At 42.1% G+C, this 22072-nt stretch overlaps 1 protein-coding gene and 1 long non-coding RNA gene across 7 annotated transcripts in view; one reads left to right on the forward strand and one right to left on the reverse strand.

The window, feature by feature from the left end:
* Window positions 1-22072, reverse strand: part of MAP4K4 (mitogen-activated protein kinase kinase kinase kinase 4) — a 246292-nt gene that overhangs the window by 122657 nt on the left and 101563 nt on the right. For all 6 annotated transcript variants that reach the window (XM_019524198.1, XM_019524203.1, XM_019524202.1 and 3 more), the window contains exon 3: window positions 9437-9493. In XM_019524198.1, the coding sequence (XP_019379743.1) occupies window positions 9437-9493 (57 nt within the window). The remainder of the gene's footprint in view (window positions 1-9436; window positions 9494-22072) is intronic.
* On the forward strand, window positions 18935-20764 carry LOC109302596. Its single transcript, XR_002098859.1, has 3 exons — window positions 18935-19026; window positions 19951-19954; window positions 20754-20764. It is a non-coding gene; the product is annotated as an uncharacterized LOC109302596 (long non-coding RNA).

The raw sequence follows: 22072 nt of genomic DNA on the forward strand, positions 1-22072 counted from the left end.
TGAGCAAATACCCTTTCATTAAACAATTTGATATGCATAGCAAACACGCACACATACACACACACACACTGTATAGCACAATCTAAGATGTGCAATGCTATTTGTAGGCCTATACACTAAGGAAAGAGCCAGCAGGAGGTTTTTAAATACCTAAAAAGTTGTTTCTTTGTGCCACTCTGCATGGGTTCCCATGGTTACAGCCTCCACATGAAAGAGAGACACTTGGCTTGTTTCTTTAAAAATGATCAACCTCCTTTTGCTGATTTACTACAACGCTGAAAACATCTTGGCTCAAAAGACTAGGGACACAGGAAAGGGGGGCGGGGAGGGAGTGAGAAATAGTTGAAAGGAGAGGGCAAGTGCATGGAAATCGTTTCCGCAAAGAAACGTTCTATGATATAAGGGGGTGCTGATGTATGGAGACAGCATCCTGTTTAAAAGGGACAGTATCAATTTGGGGTAGGGTACCCAAACATATAACAAAACATGCTGCCATCTGAATGTTGGTCTACTATTGTGACAAGTAAATCTCAAGATCACTGAAACTGAAAGGGATTCCCCACCCCCACCTTTCCCTCTTTTTACTTTGTGTATTTGGCTTCACTCTAAAACAGCCAGTTCCTTGTTTCCCCTTTGCAGGCAGTCTTTGCTGTTTACATAGGTCTTCCACAGAGAGGCGAGAAACCCTCCATTTCTGTTTTTAAGTAGACTTTGTGACATTAATGTGTTCCCTTAACCTTCAGCACTCAGGCCCCAAACCAAAATTGAGGACCCATAGACTGCAGTTCACAGTGAATTTGCAAATTATACAATATCAGTTCTGCTAAGTGTCCAAGTAGACAGAATAATGTTTCATCTTGGGTACCTGCCAGAATTAAACATACAATTCTCTAACATGATTCCTGTGGCTTTTATTCTGCTCACGCAGGCAAGAACGCATCTGTCATAACATGGTATGGCCACAAGATCCTTGCCGAGGCTAGGGAAATGAAATGGAATGCATCAAGAGCAGACACGGCTACAGTCGGCAATGGACAGAACAGCCCAGACACAGCTCAAACCTTGACAGCAGTCATGCCCTGCCTCCCCCAGCACTCGCACTACTGCTAGTTCTGGTAGGGGTACCACATTCTTAGGGAAACTGCAGCATTTTCACAAAATGTTGGTGTACATATAGCCCTGAAGTAGTTAACTGCCATACTGTGCTAGCATCCGAACCTTGTCACGCTTGTTGCATTCGCCATTTTTACAAATAGCGAAGAACTAAAATCTGAGTTTTCCCAACATACATTTAAGCAAGCCCGGTATACAAATGTGATAGTGTTCCAAAGTAGGATTGGGTCCCCTCCTGTGATCTCCCACCACGTACAGCCAAAATTTAAGCACCAGCATGTTTGCTAGCTGAGTACTACGCTAAAGAAGGTTTAAAAGGAATGGCAGTAGCAGCAGCAGTACTTAGTCTGGTATAGTTAGAAAGTTATACAGCTAGAGCAACAAAAGATTTTTTAGAAGACCCTACATGTCCGTGCAGTTACACTTTCACAGAATCTTCTTTATACACCCTGATTCCTCTACACTTTTATAAGTAAAGTTAATTGTGGTCCACCCACTGGCATACTTCATCTTGTGGTCAAAAGAGATCTCTGTGTCTGTCTCTCATAGACACACGCATGTACTCATAGCCCCAAGCAATACCTCACCCAAAGTTTCCCTCGATAACACAGTTATTGCCACAGTGGGATGTCCAATTATTTGGTATGGCATAGCATGTTGTAGCATTCCTAGGTAGAAAGAATTGGAACGGTATGCCTATTAAGAGAACTGTGCTACAACCAAGGACTGTAGCTCAAAGGGCCACATATATAGTTGGGCATAACCCAAACCACACACGTTACAGCATTTTATGGAACCACAGAAATCCAATGCAACTGTTCTGGCAGATGGGACCAAAGTCTAGAAGATCAAACCTAGAATAATGGAGGTGGGAAGGAGGAATACAGACAATGCAGTTTCTTTTCCACCTTCCTAACAGCAATTCACTGCCAGCATTTGGGAACAGAGCTTCTGAAGCGCCATCCCATGAGTCGTGCTCGTTTCCTGGGTTTTTGCTGCCCCTGAGAGAAACGGTAATCGAGACAGGAAGCAACACTACAATCCAGAACTTTTAGGAGACAGGTTAACCTGTTTCTTCCAGCCTCAAAAAACAGAAGTGTCAGGTTCTAAAACTAGGTCTGGTTTTTTTTTTCTAAACGATCAAAAAACCGCAAAAAACCAGACCCCACCAAAGGCCATTTAAGCAGAAACTCACAAGAGACAGTACATGCAATAGGCCTTTGGTTATGATTAAAGCATTTGCACAAAGGAGGAACTGTACTATAAAAGTGAACAAAACCACCTTCACAAGCTGGATGTTTCAGATCATTTTCCTTTGCTGCCAGTCTTCCTCCCTGACAGCCAGCATCTTTGTGAAGCTGCTCTCACTCTCCCTCTTCAGTGAACACCCCTCACCTACGGTAGCTGTGTTCTGTATTGACAGTGGCTCCCCAGACAGCTCAATTTTCATCATCTTAAGGTGCCCTGGCTTGAAAGGTTTAGACACACACCCGAGCAGAACCCACTCTGGTCTGCCTTGCATCTTGGAACTGCAGTGTAAACCCTTCTATCTGGTGACTGCTGCTCTGCTTCCCAGTTCAGATTTCTTTAGCCTGACAATCCTGCTGTCCCATAACTACGATCAACACAGAATGAAAACTGGTCCTGCATTGCAACTGGTTCCAACACTGCTACAGGAAAAGTCATTTGAATTGCATCCAAGATCTGAAAATCTGTCTAGATCCGGGTGTTAGATTTATTTGCTTTGCGAGGAGATAACATCATTGTTTCCAAGAGTTGGGTTCTCTTTGCTGTTCAGGAGAAAATCTGCCTGCAATTTAATTCAATTCAGCTCTGTATCAGCTATGAATTGACAGATTAACATTGACCTGCTGCAAAAGGGCTGCAGCATAACGTCAGTGTTATGAGCTGCACAATGAGGTCCTATTTGTAGACAAACCTTGTTCTGAAGACGGACAGCCTTTGTTTGAACCCAAGTATCACTGACAATTTGCAGAGGAGAGCTAACCCAGGGATCCATAAAAAAGTTACACGGCTGCCAGGGTTCCAGCATCATTATGTCCCATACAGATGTCATTCAACATGGCAGGCTGTGAGAATATTACTGTGCTAACTAGCCAAACTTCTGTCACGGCTGCAGAGAGTTTAGTTTCTACGGTGAACCAGTGAAAAGCGTACTCCAGAGAAGCGGCAAAGAGATATTGGGTCTGACTCTGCTAATAGAAAAAACTGATTATACAAACAGTCTTCAGGGCTGCCCAATTGGCTTCAAGGCTGCAGTTCCTTTTTGTGATCCCTTTCTCCAAAATGATGCAATAATGATAGGAGGGACCATTCAAATCCCCTGCTCTAATGCCCCTTGCAACTTAATAGGGGCTTCTTTCAATTCAGACTAAAACTTTAGAACTGATCAGACAAGGTGAGAAGACGACGACAGACTCCAGGAGGGGAAGAAGCAGATTCTCCCTACCCATTTAATAATTCTTTGTGTTGCCATGCTACAAGACTGCGCAGTGCAATTCAAGAACTGCAGGACCCTAAAAGACATCAACCAACCCTGTCCTACTCAGAAACAAAGCGCATTGGATACCGCAGTAAAAAAACACCTGGTGAAGGGATCATACCCAACAGAAGGTAGATTTTTTTTCCTCTTCTGAAGTAGGTACATGACAAGTGGCTGCCAGCAGTTCTGCTGTTGTCAGCCTGACTGACTAACATAACTGTAAAGTGACGAGAGGCAATCTGTCACATAGCTGATTTAAAACCAGACAACATCACAGGAAAATGGCCCACAACCACCGCTAAACTGCATTCAGCTAGCAGGACAGCTGATAAATACCATCAACTACACTTAAAGTGGACAGCAAAGACCATGACTTAAAAGCACAGGGCACTGACTGACTGGCTTGCTTTCTCTAACACAAAGGAGATGGGTAGCAGTCAAGAAGAAAACCTGCATCTCCTGACAGTCCTGTACTTCTGTTACCTAAATGCAGGAGATGCAATATACTTCTGCCTTTGGCTACACTACTGTTTTCTGTAGCACAAGGGGATGCCAGGGTGGGGAGAAACATAAAAGTAATCCAATTCTTCCTTTACAAACCAGCAGGATACTGCATCCAGTTATTTACTTAGCACAGTTTTATATAGACTAGATTGGACAAGTCATAAAGCGCTGTGCACGTGACTTCAGACATGCTGCTATTAAAAAAGGCACGTGGAAAAACTTTCCCAAACTGAAGTCCAGCAGAGAGCCAACGGGAGTGGGTTAAAGGTTGGGAAGGAACAGCAATGTCATGGATATGGTACACAGACTCAGGGCAAGGGACTTTGTTGGTCTTTCCCACATCCTTAGTTATAGAAACATTTCAAGAGCATTTCTTACCTAAGAATATAAGACTAACTGATGGAGAGAACTATGAAGTAAGTCCCCAGAAGAGTTAAAACAACTCAACATGAAGTGTCTGGAGTAAACTACAAGTTAAAAATTCAGATGCAAGCAGGGCTGTAAAGCAAACGTTTGCTATAAAAGGATTCTGCTGCATAATGGGTGACTTCAAACCAAATGGTGACTGCCAAACTTAAACTGTATTTGGTATTAATAATAGTCGCATTTAAATTAATATGCAATATGAAAATGCTACAGGTAACACATAACACATGAACATCTGAACTCAAGCGTCTTAACTAGCACTGTCTGATAAGTCACTTCCACAACATAAATCCATAAAGGAATGCAGAATCTGCAACAGAACAATCAAAACCAGACTGAGGGATTTTCAGTTTATTTGCCCCCCCACACACTGTAATATTTACACTACCCTGAAAATAACTGTAAAGATATCCATATGCTATGAATTTTCATTATTTTCCTTGTTAAGGCAACTCAATTCCAGCTATAAAGTATCTTTCACCTTTACACACTGCTTAAGCTTCTTTTTTTTTAGTTGCTCCTGAAATGCTCTTCGCACTATGAGATCTCTCACCCTATGCCCATTGTGGCTTCATCAGTACAAAGTGAACGTGTGATCAATCCATAAGCCTAAAGTTCAGGCTTTTATGTTCCCCTGCCCTCCCATACAGGAAGTTTATATGGAAAGCTCCCCTTTCCCCTCCTCAGCATTTCAATATTGTGACTAACTAGTCACAATAAATTCAACGTTCAATTCAATTCACAAAATTCAATTCAATTCTAACCAATGTGATTTTCAGTGAACAATGTTTTCTTTTTCAAAATTGAACCTGAAAGGGGCATGGCAACATAAGCACAAAACAAAGGAAAACATTTTCATAAAGCTGTGTGGGGTTTGAGCCGAATTGTTTCCATTTACTTTCAGAATATTTAGGGAAAATATTTGCCTCAAGTCTGAAGTTACTACTCATGTTTGTAAGCACTGCTTGGAGTCATCAATACTTAGGTTTGCCCAACGAAACAAAGTGTTTGTAGGTCTAGGCATTTTTTAGTTAAAGGTTCAGGTTTACCTATACGGGGTTCTCCAACATATATTGAGGATTTCTAACTTTTTAGACTTTCAGCAAACTAATGATCAGAAACTAATACCACACACAACTTTCATTCCCAAATCAGTCCTCCAAAGTTGGAGTGTGTATCTGGAGCAAGGAAACTGATTTTTCTTGAATGGAACAGAAACTGGGAAGAGCATTGCTGCAACCAGAAGCAAGTAAACGCTGTGCTGTAAGTAGAAGAGGGCACAGCTCTGTGTTAACCCTCTCAGAGCCACAGCTACTGGCTAAGCCCAGTAGTTTGTGCCTGAAGCAACTAACCTGGCTCAGGGCAAGTGAACTACTGCATATAGTCTGCAGTATATCTTGATGAAGTTTGTGGTATGGTTACACTTCATTATTTACAAGGACTTATGTAAAGAACTATTTACAGTAAAATAACCATCTTATTATTGCCCTTGCAAGCCTAGCCTTGTTGCTACACTCCAGGAAGTCCCTGCTGCCTTATCCAAACTGTCTTCTGGGATGCCACATAAGGGCTTAAGTCTCACAGTTAGCTATGACTCTGCAATAATCTTTTTTTCTATATTCAGCCTTTCAAAAATAAGGTTTTTGGGAGGAGGGAAGTGTGCTATGTGAGAAAATATGGTAGATAAAGTTGAACAGGATGAATTTTGCGTGGCCACTTTGTCTCTACTTCTAAAACTTCTACTATTCCCAATACAGAAACTATCACATATGCATCCACACCAGTAGTTAGACTGGAAGAGCTCAGTTTAAGTAGGGAAGCACAATGCGTACTGAAACCTGTCAGTGAAACTCACAGTCTGAGCTACGATTCAGCAGTCCTTCTGGCTGCAGTCATTACAGTTAAGTTTTGTAAAACATCTTATATTCAAACCCATTTCCTCAACTACATACACTGTTAGTTACTTGTAATTAACCTGTAAACCTGGGGAATTTACAAGTCCAGCTACTAAAGCAGGATGAGACTGTAAATTCAAGGAACCCAATGTCTCTGGAGTAAGGGATACAGAAGGAAGTTTATTCAGCCCACCACTGAAGAATTTACAGCACATTTGTAACCACCACCAAAACACTGGTTTAGAATAAAACTTGTAGGTCCCACTGGGAAAGCCTGTGATACTTGCACACTGCACAAACTACTCTCTCAGAATCTCTCTTGCTCACTATCTTAACTCATCTAAAAAAAAGTCAGGAAAGTTAGGTGAAAATAAAACGCACTAAATATAGCACAATGGTTGCAAAGTCAAGCACTTGAAGGTAAGAACATTTCAAAGCATAAAGACTTCTCCCAGAACATTAACTCCAGTATATTGTACATTTTTGTACAGCTAGAATTTCTGTCTACTCTGTGTTCATGAAATCTGTGAGCTAAGGCCCTTCTACACATTACAGGCATTGCACACGTAACTGGTTAACTGCGCAACTACATGGAGACCAGCTACACATGTGAAGTAGTTATCACACGATAAAAGTTTCAACCAGCTATAAAGTTAGACTTTGAAAATGTGTATTAACTTTATAGCTGGTTGTTATCAAGCTTTATTTTGCATGTGTAACAGGATCTTCCCTGTGGCTGGGAGCCTATCAACTGACAAGGCTCCCAGCCTCAGGGGTGCACCATGCCCAGTGTACAACCCCTGAGCCCTACGGATCATGGTAGCTGCGGTCCCCAGGGTCCAGGGGTTTCGTGCACTCCCAAGACCTAGGGATTACAGCAACTGCAATCCCCAGGTCAAGGGATTGTCCCACCTCATGGGTGTATGAAATCGTTACAGCAGAGATCATCCAGCCTGGAGATATGTGGGGTGCTCCCAGGTGGCTGAGATCCCCTCAACCTCAAGAGGGGGACTGCCAACCACAGGAGCTTGCTTCTTGTTGGTGCAGGGGGAGCCCACAATCAGGCTCCCCCTGAACCAGCAATAAGACATGAAGGAATCTAATGTGTGATCCAACTATCACGCCTCCTGCCATGCATGTGTGGCATCTCGATTCCATCATGCCTTTACCTGCATGTGTACAGGGGGCCTTAATGTTTGCTTACTTGGGGGGAGAGGGGGCAGTGCAAGTGAATATATATATATTTTTAATTACTACTAATGAACAGGGATCCTGGTTTTCTCCGATTTAGAAAAATCCCCAATTTTCAGTTTAAAAAAGTAACCCCAATTCCACATTTTTCCATGATTAAAATGAAACACCACTAGATATAGATATTGATATAGATCAGTGGTGTTTCATTTAAAGTCACAGAAAAATGTTGATTTGGAGTTACTTTTTTAATTGGGGATTTTTTTTTTTTTTTTTTTTTTTTTTAAATCAGAGACAACCAGGACCCCTGCTAATGAATGACATAAAAGAGGATGTGCAGCATAACCAAATTACAACTTTGTGGAAGACTACTTAAATTTTTTAACAGCCTGCCTCATAAAAAACTTGCTGTGTTGATACAAGCTTTTGCTGTTTAAAGCATACTAACATCAAGTCAGCATTCCTTGGCTTTTTTTTTTTTTTTTATCTACATTACTATGGTGATGTAGCAGTGCTCCTCCCCGAAGGCAGCCTTTGATAATCTTATGGGTGAAAACTGATCTTTATCATTCCATTTTATGAAACAAGAATGTCTAGTGCTCGGCAGACATAACAGTTTAAGAAGAAGACCAGCAGACTCACTGTGATACCACTGCAAGGAGATTCAGAACTATGACTGAAGTCTTATCAGTTGACCTATGCCTGGGTGCTGGTTTATACATTTTTCCCCCCAGGTGGCTTATTCATAATGCTCTAAGTCCACCCCCGGGGATCCTGTATCCAAGGTATCACTTCCAAGTGGGGGTGCGTGCACACAGATGTCGAAAAATGAAAGTCTGCAGTGATCCTCTTAAACTTGTGTCTGAGGTGCATTCATTGTAAATGCTCTGCCAATTAGAGACACCGACTAGTAGAACACACAACAGAAACTTTGCTATGTTAAAAAAAATTGTTGGAGATTAATTGGTGTAGAACAGTAGGTTGTTGGTCTGAAAATACTCACTCCGTCTGCATAGACAGCAGAGTCAGTCCAACACTGCTCGCTTTCTCTCTCTCACACACATACCCACACTGAATTCAGTCTGAAGCCCATGTGATAATTGCAGATATAATGCCATACAGCACAAGTGGAATCTATGGCAGAAACCTTCATTATTCTGATCAGTTTTAAATAATTTAATTAAAACTAATATAATTTTGAATACCATAAACTGTGGACATTAAAGGATTTAAGTATGGACATATATTTTTATTGCTGGGTTAAATTTCCTCTCTTCCCCATCTAAAGCTCCACAGTAAATCCCCTGAGTCAGTTTCAACCACTATTTTACACTGCTGAGTTCTGCCAGCAATCTGCTCATCATTCTAGCAGATGTTTGTTTTCAGGCCACTGGGAACTTTATTGGACCCATTTCCTTTTAATATATTTAAACCGTTTTTAGGCTGTAAATGTTCTAAGTGAAACCACTGTCCTCAACCCCCTTTGCCTCTCTCAAAGCAGAAGCTTGAAATTATGTATTTAAAAAGGCAGTGTTGTCTTCTTTGGAAATTTTCTGAAAAGGAAATGCCACTGATTCGCAGACACTGGGACCATCTGCAGCAATTCAAATATATAGACCTTTCACCTTCATGAACACAGAAAGTCACTTAAGGGCAGACTGCCTCAAAGGTCAGTTTCTGCAAACAGAAAATGACTTCCCACATCTGACAACTTTCTTTTTTTTAAAGGGAATAAAGACATTAAAGCACTAAATCACCACCTATCCTCTTTCTAATGAAAGAGGACATCACATTCTCTGCTTACCTCAGTAACATCCATGACTTTGATGGCTGCCAGTTGACCTGTTTTGACATGTCGGCCCTGAAAAACAAGAAGGACAGTCAGCACCACCATTCACTGGAGCCACGTAAACAGAGAGCAGAACAGTTACAACAAGACATTTTAACACTGGATTTCCACAGTGCATCCTAAAAGTTGTCCATTCTGAAGAAAAAGGATGTTAGGAGCATGTTTTAGTAAAGCAGAGTTTAAAAGAAAGGCCAGGAGGAAGGCTTATCAATTTAAACCAGTAAATAAAGGGAACTTGTACATCAAATAAATGGTGTCTTGTGTGTATGCTTTGCAACTTTTTATCAGTCTTCCCTTCCTATATGCCACACATTTTTGGTTTATTGTTTCTTCTGTTTCCAAGCTCATGCTTTCCTGCTGCTAGTAACTGCCTATTTGATTTTTCTCCATTTCTCCCTGTTTCCTCTTTTGAATCTGGCCTTGTGTCCCCCTTCCCCATATTATCTTTTAGTGTGTGTTCTCTTCCTCCACTCCCACCCTTTCTCCCACTTGTTCTCTCCATTTTGTATTTCTCCCAGTCCCTTGTTTTTTCATCTTCTCCAGTGTGCAAGAGGAGGCGGCCCTGTTACAGCTGGGCCCAATTCGGGCTTTGTTTTCAGCAGCCCATGGGTAGCCATTGTTAGTGAGCCTAGGCCATGGGCCTACATGGGACTGGTTGGGCCTTTTGTGGTCTTACTGATTGAAGGACTTTGCTTAGAAAGCAGAGGAGGTCAAGGTATGTCAGGGCTAGCTACACAATTTTCAAAAGGAGATGGTGTCTTTTGGGTGGGAGGGGAAAGAATGTCTTTGCCTTAATTTTGGAGTGCTGATCTTCAGAGAGTTTAGAAAGGCTGAGAGGTTACTAAGAAAAGGCGGCTTTGTTAACAGATGCATCAAGTCGGTCAACAAAGGTGGTTACTAACTTTGAGACTCTTAGCCACAGTTTCTGCTCCAAAAAACATACAAACCAGGGACGGGGAATGTTTGCTGGTTAGTTCAGGGATGGGTGTGGGATATTTGGAGGCACTTGGGGTGTAGGAGAGAAGTCGGAGACTTGGTTTGTCAACATTTGTCTAGATTAATGACTTGAATTTGTTGGCTGGTTCAAAGTAGTGGATTTCAAAGTGGGCTTGAAGAAGGGGCAGGTTCCTTGGCAGGTTATCCTGTGTTGGTGGGTTTCTATAAGTAAGGGGTCTGCTTGGAAACAAAATTGGGCATATGATGAACACCAGTACCCCTAATAAGAGCTTGTTGCCCTAAGGTATGTACAGAAATGCTCCATGCACGTTTTATAGTGCTGTAATTTAGAGCACTTTTTAAAGCACTATAAAGTTACAGTGCTCTTAAACATGACAGAAGTGAAGTGTTGGGGGGAGGGGGCTTGAATGTCCCTGCCTTTTCCAGGCTAGGAGGCAGGGCGTGCTCTGCAGCCTCCTGGGGCTTCTCCACAGGTCATAAATTTGACCAGCATACAGATGTCATTTAAAGCACTGTAGCTGTAAAATACAGCGCTTCAAATTTTTAATATCCTATTTAATGAGGGTTAATTTAAAACACTCTACCCATTTTTTAAAGTGCTGTGAAGTTGTGCACTTCTCTTAAGTTAGGGTGATAAAGCGCTTTAAATGGCAAAAAAAGCAACTTCTGTACACACCTCTAATGGTGTTTGTTTTTACTGTGGAATCATTCATGCACCTTAATTATCTTTTTGTAAAAAATATGGCGGGGGGGCAGCATTTTTGTGCAGGGCAGCTGGGTGATCCCAGCTACAGATAAAAGTAGTCATGATCTTGCCTGGCTAGCATGTAGTAAACACTTCAGGTGCATTTTGTACATTATAGTAAGCAAGCTATTGGGCATTTGTGGTCTTGTTGCAAGGAACCCCAATCTTTAGTCAGTATAGACAAAGCTGAATAAAATGTCCTGGTTTTAGATGTCTGTCTTCGATGATTTTATGTTGTTAGTTAATTAATTAATTACTTTTTTTACTCTGCTTTACTAAAACATGAAGCCTGAAATTTCCCAGGACTCAGTTTCTCAGCTTTCGCCAACAAGAGGTGCTATTCCCCCCCCCGCCGTGATGCTGGCTCACTCCAGATAACCATAGCATGCAGCATCCTGACTTCCTTTTGAGAAAAAGCTGTCCTTTCCTTGCAGCATTAAGAAAGCCTGCTGGTGCCTCTGCTGCTTCTTATCATATTTTGGCCACAAGAGCAACAGTTAAGTGCAGCTAGCTATTGCTTCAACAGCAGGGACGAGAAAGGCTTCAACAAAACCCTCCTAAGGGACTGCAAAGTAAGGGAATAGCAGACTGTGGGAAGTGTGGGATTCCCAGTATCCCAAGCCAAAGTTAAGCCCCCCTTCATGTTCAGAATGTTGTTTGAGTTATCTCAAATACCTTCTTCATAACGTATGGCATATTTCTGGTCCTTGGTATACAGAATACACATGGGATCTCTTTGTATAGAAAACTGGTTTATAATGCATTAAAACCACAGAAGCATTTTCAAATAGGGTTTCTTTTCTTTTATTAGAAACATTTAAAAAGAAAAAAAAACAAACAAACAGATCCCAAACCACCATATAAGCACACGCAGAGCTTTCTATTTGTTTGTTTTCTACAAGAGGCCATTCAAGAACAGGCTTGTTAGAACGTAAGACTGCTGCTGTAACTTTATCTGCAAACTCAAGCATTTAGGGATTTCTGTTTTGGAAACTGCTCTTCAGATCATTGTCATTAAGATTTTGTTTAGGGGAAGTTGATCAAAAAAAAAAATAAATCAGAGTGATTTTAGCGCCATCAAGGATTAGAGAAAAACTGAAGATGGACAAAACCCTACTATGGTGATTATCAACTAGGGTGCCACGGCACCCTGGAATGCTTTAAGTGTCTGTCAAGGGGTGCCACACAATGTTAGCACTGTTATGTGCGCAAACATGATTCACAAGATAAAAGACTTCCAAACAGGAATACAGAGTGTTGAAAACATTCTGACCTGTTGCAGTCGTTCCTTGCAACAGAAAAATTGTTCTATTATTTTTTCATAGTGAAAAATCAAATGAAAACTAAGAGCTGGCATTTTCCAAAGGTCTTTGCTAGGGTTCAGAACCACACCCTACTGGACTGTTCACTCACTCCCCAACAAGATCAGGAACGTACATGACATACACAGCATCTGCTGAAGTAGACTGTCGCCTACAAACGCTTATGCCTTTCTGAACGAGTTAGGCCCAAGGTGCCACTCTGTCCTGCCTTCTGCCTGAATCAAAACTAACATAGTTTATTCCCTGTCCCAAATCTTAAGCAATTAACCAAGGCTACACTATAGCAAGCTCATAGGCCTCATCCACCGGGTAACTCTTTGCCATGCTTGTAACAGGTCAGAGCACTGGTTCAGAACCGAGGTGCCAGAGCACCCAGAACCGACCAGGAGTGCTGCAATGCTGGCACAACCACCACCACCACCATGGGGTGAAATTGCCCCATGTACGTTTGTTTTCAGGAAGTGCATCAGAGCCAAACTAACAAGTGGGAGACACCATAAGGTCGAACCAGGAAGGGCTGCAATGAGTACATGCTCCCACTATACACGATTCCTAATCTGGCTCCGCAGGAAGCACATGCCACACTTCCACCTGGCTGTGGTGGCAGTGGGGTTGATAGCGTAAGTTAACGATAGAATCATAACATGCATATTTACATTATGTTTTTAAGGGGGTGCAACTATATTTTAAAATGTTTAGAGTCTAAAAGGTTGAAAACCACAAGATTAAAAGAAGCCCTTTTATGGCATCCTATGGTCTATAGGCTATGGAACCTAGGCCTGAACACAAAATGATTGAAAACTAGGCACAAACTCAAATCACATTAACTGGGAGCAATAACACTAAACAAGTCTCTATGTCAGAAGTCGGCAACACTTTTGGGCAGACTAACAAAACCAGCAGCAACCTCAACTTGTAAGATGTTGACTTGCCAGGGGTGGTGGGATGGATGGTGGGAAACCACAAGGGGCCCGATCCTTGTGGCAGCACAGCCCCAGCCTCGTCCCTGCTGTCTGCCCCAAGATGGACATGCCAAGCAAAATGCCTTTGTGTGCCACAATCTAGCACCCGTACCAGAGTTGCCTACTCCTGCTCTACATTGTTTTAAAAAAAAATTGTAGGTTTAGCATGGCTGATCCCTATCCATAAAAGTCATTCATACAATTTCATACTGTGTAGATCATTTCAGCAAGTCTACTGATTGAAATCTACTTTTGCACCATATGCTTTTTCTAATGAACCCATTCCTTTCTTTTTTCTTCCCTTGCTTTCTTTTGCATATTTATTCATAATAGAAGTACTCCTTTACCCTCCCTGAGAAGGAATGCAAAAATATTTTTGAAGAGAATTACTCAACAGTTCCAATTTTAAATCATCCACTGGACAATTTTAAATCACCGTCTCTGCTCAGCTGAAATGAGGAGGTCAGTGGAGTTGAACCTACTTCCAAGTCTTAATCTGGCCTTATTTTTTTTCTTTTCTTGTTGTCAGAAAGTCCATTTACATATGGAGGATTAAAATGCGTCTTCTAATCACACATGCTTCATGGAGAGTTAAACACATTGCAGTGTTTAACTGGATCACATGATGCTTAAACATGCTCCCAATAGAGCCTCCTAGCAGCCTGCTGTTTGTTTCTCATCTCTGTGGAGTTTAAGATATATGCACTTAACGGGAGAAGGGAGGGAGCAGAATCAAATCAAATATGTTGTTCTTGGTAGGCTGCCAGGATATGTACAATACTGTGAATTTCAAGCTTCCCCCCTTCTCACCTCAACACACCACTTTTGGGAAGGGTCTTTACAAAAAAGAAGGGGTTTTGTTTTTGTTTTGTTTTTGTTTTAAAATAAAAGTGACTCAGTACTATCAATAAATTACAGGAATTAAAAGGTCCAATGCCCTATTTGATCATTCACCCCCTCCTCACTATGTTACGAAGACTGTATACTCAATGCAGTGCAAGCTATGTTCATGATGACATGCAGTCTTCACACAGCGTATTACTATGCCCTTAGGGACACTTCCTGGAACTCTGCTCCCCAGTCAAATTGCCAAAGAACAAAATATGAGGTGATGCTCCTAATTATGGGTGGAAAGCAGCCTGAGTCGCTCACACCACTGAATTATCTGGATACTATTAACTTATCAGAAGACCTTTCCTATGTTCCACATTATTCTGTGCAGACAGCTGTGGGGATGAAGAGAAGAAAGATTGAACTGAAGACTTACTAATTCTCAATTCAGTATTCAACCACAAAATATGCTTGAACAACAGACTGTATCTAAACATGCTATCGAATGAAAACGTTGTGCTCATTTTACTCTACCATTGCCCTACAACAATGTGCTAAAATTAGTTTACACCTTAAGCTTCTTGTTTAGTTGATTATGATATACAGAATCCTACCAGCCTTCGGCAATACACTGTGCAGCAATGCTACGGTATTAGGCTACTCAACTATTACGGTCAATGCCTTGAGGCAATGCCTCTGTATTATTCTGATATATACTCAGCTCTTCTCTCCCACTCACCACCAGACAACTCCCAGACAGCCAAGTGCCTGCTGAATACCTTAAAATTTATACACTAAACACACCCACAAGAAACAGCTTTTCAGGAGAGACCCAGTGGGCCACACTGCCTCAGAAAACACCAGTAAGAATCTTAGTTTAAAGGATGCCCTCATTTGCTGGAGAAGACAAAGACAATCTGGAATCTGGGTCTTGGCAGACCAACTATTTGCCACTGTACCTGAAAAGCTGTGTTCATCTTCAGCAACAAGTGCTGCCCGTCGCTTTGCCAGGCCCACAGAACATGCTTGCCCAGCAAAACCCACAAATGAAACCAAGGGTTCTGGGTGCAGACAGAACTACAGCTCCCAGCTATAACTCTCAACTATAATTCTGCAAAGCACTCTGAGTTACAACACCACCCCAGACCAAACAGAAGTTCAGTGCTGGCTCTGAGGGGGGTAACTGCCTGCTGGTAGACTTCACCAAGGTTCCCGTAGCAATGGCCAGGGCTCTCTGCCAGGGCTCACCGTTTTCAAAATGGGACGGGGGAAAAGGAAGCAGACTGAGCTTGTTCTTGGGGCTCCCCAGCTGGTGCTGAAGGGTGGGGTGGGTGAATTGGAGCCCCCACCCACCTCAGGGGGGCTCCAATGAACCTGCCCCACCCTACGGGGGGCTGAAAGACCCCAGACTGAACTCCCCCCGCTCCCTTTTCCCCCTCCCAATCTGAAAAACAGGGACAGGCTGGGAGCTCCAAACACAAGTTACCAAAGATACTACATTTTGAAACACCTCTATCTGATACTTCATGCAATGAGGGGTCAGATTTTCACCAGATAACCATTTTTTAAGCAGTCTGCAGGTGTGCACTTGTGACTGTTAACATTTATAGACTGCTTTTTGTGGCCAGATCAGGCAAAACACGCCACATCTGTCTGCTCCCTATGTTTCAATTTCAATCTCCTTCTGATAGGATGACTGTAGGTGACATTGTGATCCTGACACTGGGGAAGAATGAAGACAGAGCAAGAAAAAGAGAATGGAAGGAAAATAAAAACAAGCAGTGAGGGGTGGGGAATGAGAAGGGGCTATGCTCTTTTGGACCAGTGTTGAGCAGCCAGTGTTTAAAAGGGTATACCGAGATGGTCACATCACCAACTCTGTATCCTTTTTTAAGGCTGTATATTCACCAGCTCAAGCTCAGCAAAACATACATCCTGTTTAGCAAGTGGACTTTACAGAATCACCCTCTGCCAAACAGCAAAAGCCAACTGTGACCACCAGCAACATCTGCCTCAAAGTTGCAAAACGTTTCACGCTACGCCACACGTTCAAGTCACCTGGAAAGTGCAGTTCCACTAGAAGGCAGCCTCCAATAACAAACACTGCACCCTGCATTCCAGGAGCTGAGCTGGCCAACATTTGGTTTCTGGTACAAGTTTAATGTGATGGCCCTGCTCTAGAAGCTCCCCAGTACATGGTGCCCTGTCTGCTTTAGAGACTCCCCCATGAAATGCCCAACTGAATGAAGCAAACAGCCCCCTGATTTAACTGGAGAAGCAGAAGGCAGCAAACCACTCATATAGCGAGTAGTTGCCAGATTTATATTTCATCTGCCCTTTCACAACAAACTACTACCTAGATGTAGGGACCTTCAAGAGGTACTGGATGATTGTCCATTTCCAAGCATGGCACTAGAGGCAGGTCCCTGCCCCCAGCCCCTTATTGTTTGCTCTATTACTGTTATGCATCTGTATTTTAAAAATGGACTTTGATAATGTAATAGGGGCATTACTGGGGAAAAATAGAATAAAAGAGAAGGGAATCCCAACTGCAGACCTACCCTTGGCTCAGCACACCATTGACTCCATCTGAGAATGCTCAAGTTTGCCACTCCCCAATAGCTCGTTCAAGTCAGCTCTCACCATACCTTAAATCCTTACCAATTTATTAAACAGACCTGCTTTTAATACAGATGTTACTTCTGGACCATTGGAACAGTTCTATAATTTATTGCAGGCAACTGTAATTAAAAGCAGACCTACAAACAGAATGAAGAATATCAAAATTTAAATCAAAATGATTAAATGTGGGCATGCAACACTGAAATTGATGTAGGGGATAGATTTTTTTTGGGGGGGGGGGGGCAGGGGGAGAAAGGTTGTAACCTGTAAGCTTCCTTTTAATTTCATACCAAAGTAGACTTTTCCTGCCAAAAGCACTTTAATTCCCCATGCAGACCACCCCTATTGAAACAGACAATTTTGGGGCACTGACCCAAGCGCTTCTGACAAGACACATGAACTACAATCATAGAGAATGAGAAAACACTGCCAAAGACACTGCTCCAGAAAAGTAGCGCAAGATCTTCAGGGATCGAAGGGAGCAGGACTAAAGGGTTTTCCAAAAAAAAAGAAAGAAAAGAGACATTCAACCGATGAAGTCACTTGACACCATCTATATCCACAGCTCAGAAATGAGGATTGAACCAACCCAGCTAGTTCAGAGTGTACAAATTCATACAGGAGAAACCTTCAAGCTGCTCAGATTCGACGGCATCTTCCAAATGCTATCCAACTATGGTACCAAAATAAATAAGTCCTAGTAGTAAATGGTGAAACTCTGGATTTTGTTTTTTATTTTGGTCTGTTTTGGTTTTAAGAATGAAATCATGCTGACACTTGAAGTCATCATCAATGAACATGAAACTTATCAGACTAAATGAAACAATTAACACCCTAAGACCCGAGGTATCTTCAGACTCAGACATGCCTATATTGGTTCCACTCAGTCCATTACTAAAATTTTCTCTGCAATCACAACTACTAAACATTCTCCTTGCTTTAAAGGCACAGGATCCTGGAAAACCCAACTCCGCCTTTGTGGTATCTCTGATAGGACAACAGAGTATCTACCATTTCCAAGCCTGAGCCTAGATGGTGCACATACCACCACCACCATCCCAATGTAAGACAAAATGATTCAATGTCAGCAAACCGAGTAGAACAGCTAGTCTTCAATGGAAGTGCCATCATGCAAACTCAGTACTTTCACATAGTTTTCCATTGTTCGGGGCACAAGCCAGGTTGTGCCTATAGCCCCGGTGGGTTCTATCCCCTGATGTTAGTTTGCGAGAGGGAGAGGTAGACTCATAATGGTCCCAGAACATTTTATTTTGATCTCTTACTTACGCACCACTGGTGTAGAAGTGGCTGCGCAGGCGGTTACACTTGGATCCGTCCCGGTTTGAATAAGGGACGAACGAACGAAAAACAAAACGATGGATCCGAGAACGAGAACAAACACGGAACGAACAAGTATGATCGAGTGCACAGATGATTGCCTGATGGTCCCGGAGGCAGGAGAAGCTGTGGGAAGCTGGCCAGGCCTACCCACTGAGCGGTGAATGCTCTGGCTTCTCCCACCTGCGCGGTGAATTCTCTCTCTCTTCCTCCCCTGGCGAAACCTTAGCTTTTATAGGCCAGATCACAAGCTCAATTTCAAGCAGGGTTTTTCACAGGGGACGGGGTTTCCCCAGCACATAGCCAGGGGCCATGTAGCAAACCAAATAGGGGCTTTCCAGATTGTGAGGAGAGTGCTTGACGGCATTTGTTGCTGAGCAGAGCTGGCAGAGTCCAGCTGGAGCGTGACATCCATGAGGATACAATACTTCTCAGAAAGGCCCTATGTCAGAGTTGCACAGCCCCCAGAAAAAGATATCTTCTTCACACCATGACAGAAGTAGTAAGCATGGCTACACATGCAGACTCTGTTTCACTTGCTCTACAGGCAACCCCCGCTTAGCGCTCTTAATTGGTTCCTGAAAAAACGAGTGTTAAGCAAAACAAGAGTTAAGTGAAACCAAAAGTATTTGACAACCGTTTTTAATGACCCAAGATAGCAACTGCGAGCATTATAATGAAACTTGCTGAATGCCAAGTGAAATCAGGTATCAATTTGAAATGAGTGTTACAGCAAAATAGCGCCAAGTGAAACAGAGTTAAGCATGGGTTGCCCCTACTGTCAAAAAGCAGTGGTTACAGTTACTATACTGCCACTAGGCAACCAAGATAAAGGATCAGAAAGTGTATGACTTTCAGTATAGCTATTAAGCATCCATGCTGAAGTAAAAGAAAAGCCATGACCAGAGCTCAGCTACTCACCCTTGAATACCTAACAAGTGCATGGTATCTACAAACAAATACCATTAGACAGACTGTAGAAGCACACAGCTAGGGATTTGAAGAATGGCAATAGCTTACTATCACTGTAGAGCAAAGAAGAGAAAGCAGAGGAAGCAAAAAGGAGAGGAATCCCATCCTTACAGCCTACTCTCCCCTACAAAAGACCTGCAATTTCTGCGGACATATCTGTGGCTGAAGGATTGGACTCTTCCATCTGTAGAAAACATCCTTAAATCCAGGAACTGCCAATGATGGCTATTGATATAAGCCATTCAATGCCCTCAGCTGCTGCTGATACACTTACATAATATAAATGCACAGCTATCCGGCTTTGGGGTCCATTCAACTGAAAGATACAATATGTTGCACCAGACGCATCACAGCAGCACTGAGCTCTCTCCAGCAAAGCAAAGGAAGGGTTACTAAACTGAAATGAAAACCCACATTTAGTTCTGAATGACCCCAACAGATGAAATGCTTTCACAGAGCTAACTTGACAACCAGTCCAGGCTCTCTGGGGCAATGAAATTCCAATCCAACTATTATTACATCTCTTCCAGCCTTTTAGTGGATACACACACACAAAAAAAAAGAAGAAAAAAAAGATTAGCATGCATTATGATTTTGGACTTTTCATAAAGTTACAGCTCTAAGGTATTTTGGCCACTCTAAGATATTTAGCCAGCTCAACATGTTATCAACACTACCACTTCTCTGTCATATCCTCATCACTATGAGACAGGCAGCCAGACTGGTAAATGCTGGAACTAAAATGTTTATGAAGGCCTACCTCAGTGTGAGTAAAAAAAAGTCTTAGTAGGACAAGTACTATACTGTGTAATGGTTCTTAAGAATGGTCTATTCACTGGACATCATACAGTACACACTTCACTGAACAACCAAAAAGAGATTCAAGAAATAACCCACCTGAAGGAAATGAATTGTTATATAAATCTGTTGCCTGCACTACAGTCCACCCTTACATGCAGAAGTTAAGCTATGTTGTAGGACCGGCTGAATAATAAATTTACATGGGGATTAGCTCCCTGCAAAAGAGGTGGCACTCTAGGTGAGATACTAGGCAAATGAAAGCTGTGCTTTATAAAGTGTAACAGTAACTACTGCAATGAGGAGAGTTAACATTTTCTAAATTTGCACACAAAGACGTGCATTAGCTTAAAGTTACACATTTTTAATTAACAAAATTCATAAAGCACATTTTTCACAAAACACATTTTCCACAGAATCTTCCAATTTTCTGCCAAGTACATCTGCAAGCCTATAGCAAAAACACCTTGTCCTTGAAAAACTGGCAAGTGCCCAGAGATGCAAGTAAACAGCTTTGTGTCCATACGAACTATTTCCAAATACCTTATATGTTACGCTTTCAGATGTTAAACCATTCTGATTTGTCAGCACCAGAACCTGACTCAGAATGCCAGCCTGTGCAAATACACCTCTTTTACAGACCTAAAGACTCCAACTCATTTAACAAAAGAGGTTGGAGAAAAGCGCCCAAGTAAATACATTTCTTTTTACTATACCACTTTCAGGTTGTATATCTGAGGCCTGCTTCCAGCATGTTTACTACATGAAAAGCCTGAGAAATAGAACCTTGTATAATACTGTTCTGTGGGTGTCCTTTCATAGCATCTGATAAAGTGAGCCTGAGTTCATGAAAGCTTATGAATTTCTACCCTGCCTTCAAGTTTTTATACATTTCAGAACACAGTTAAATCCAAACAAAAGAATACCAGTTGCAAATTATCCCTCATGTTCTTTTGTTATTATTTTTACCACGCGCTCAATTATATGCTACACATGCTCCCTGCCCCAAACAACATACAATTTAACCTTGATAAATACAAACAAAGGTCATAGAGCAAGCATATCATGCTGCATCTTTTGCAATTAGTCTCAGCCTACCCTCCTCATCCCTGCTATAATTCTGGGTCAATTATAAAAATCAAATAATGCAAAAATTACTCCAGTGGAAAAAGATTTGTGGATTTTTATCCCAAACATGTAAGGCTTCTTCTATAACTGTGCTTGACATATATGTTATTAGACCTTTTAATGTACAGCTCAAAAAGCACTGTAGTGTGACAAATGCGAAGTCTTCTATCACTACTGTTCTACACAGAAGATGTTACTAATCTTCTGCCATTATGACAAGCAGGGATCCTGGTTTTCTCCATTTAAAAATCTCAACTACTCCGATTAAAAACCCAAAATTCACATTTTCCCATGATTAAAGTGAAACACCATTTTATTTATATATACATATACGTGTGTGTGTGCGTGCATACATGTATCAGTTGAACGCAAAGTTTTATTGATATAATTACAATTTTAAAGCCATGTGGAAGCTTACCAATGCCTCAATCGCTATAATAAAATAAATTGTAAAGACCTGTAAAGTTTGGCATTTGATTTGGGGGGTTTTTTTGTTTGTTTGTTTTTTGTTTGTTTTTTGTTTTTTTGTTTTTTTGTTTTGTTTTGTTTTTTTTGTTTTGTTTTTTTTATCATGGAAAAAAAATCAAAGCTCCCCCTTACCCACTTTGCTCACCAAATGCAGGTCCAGCTGCAGCTGTCCCCCTCCCCGGTTTGTGGTGCTGAGCAGCCCTGATGTCAGTGCCCTTCCCATGCCATTGCCCCTCGCTCCCAAGCCACAGCCCCCCATGAGACTCTCCTTACCCACCCAGCAGCAGCAGGGGGCACAACTCCATGCCACCACCCCGTGGCTGCCAGGCGGGCACAGGTGCCTCACCATGGCAACACGGAGCTCCTGGCAGCAGCACCAAGCCTCATCCCCCCAACTCTGTCCTGCTGCACGGGGTCCCACCCACTGGGCTGTGGATCCCCCCCCCCC

The sequence above is a fragment of the Gavialis gangeticus genome, unplaced genomic scaffold, assembly GCF_001723915.1.
Source record: "Gavialis gangeticus isolate Ggan-Ray unplaced genomic scaffold, GavGan_comp1, whole genome shotgun sequence".
Taxonomy (NCBI): domain Eukaryota; kingdom Metazoa; phylum Chordata; order Crocodylia; family Gavialidae; genus Gavialis; species Gavialis gangeticus.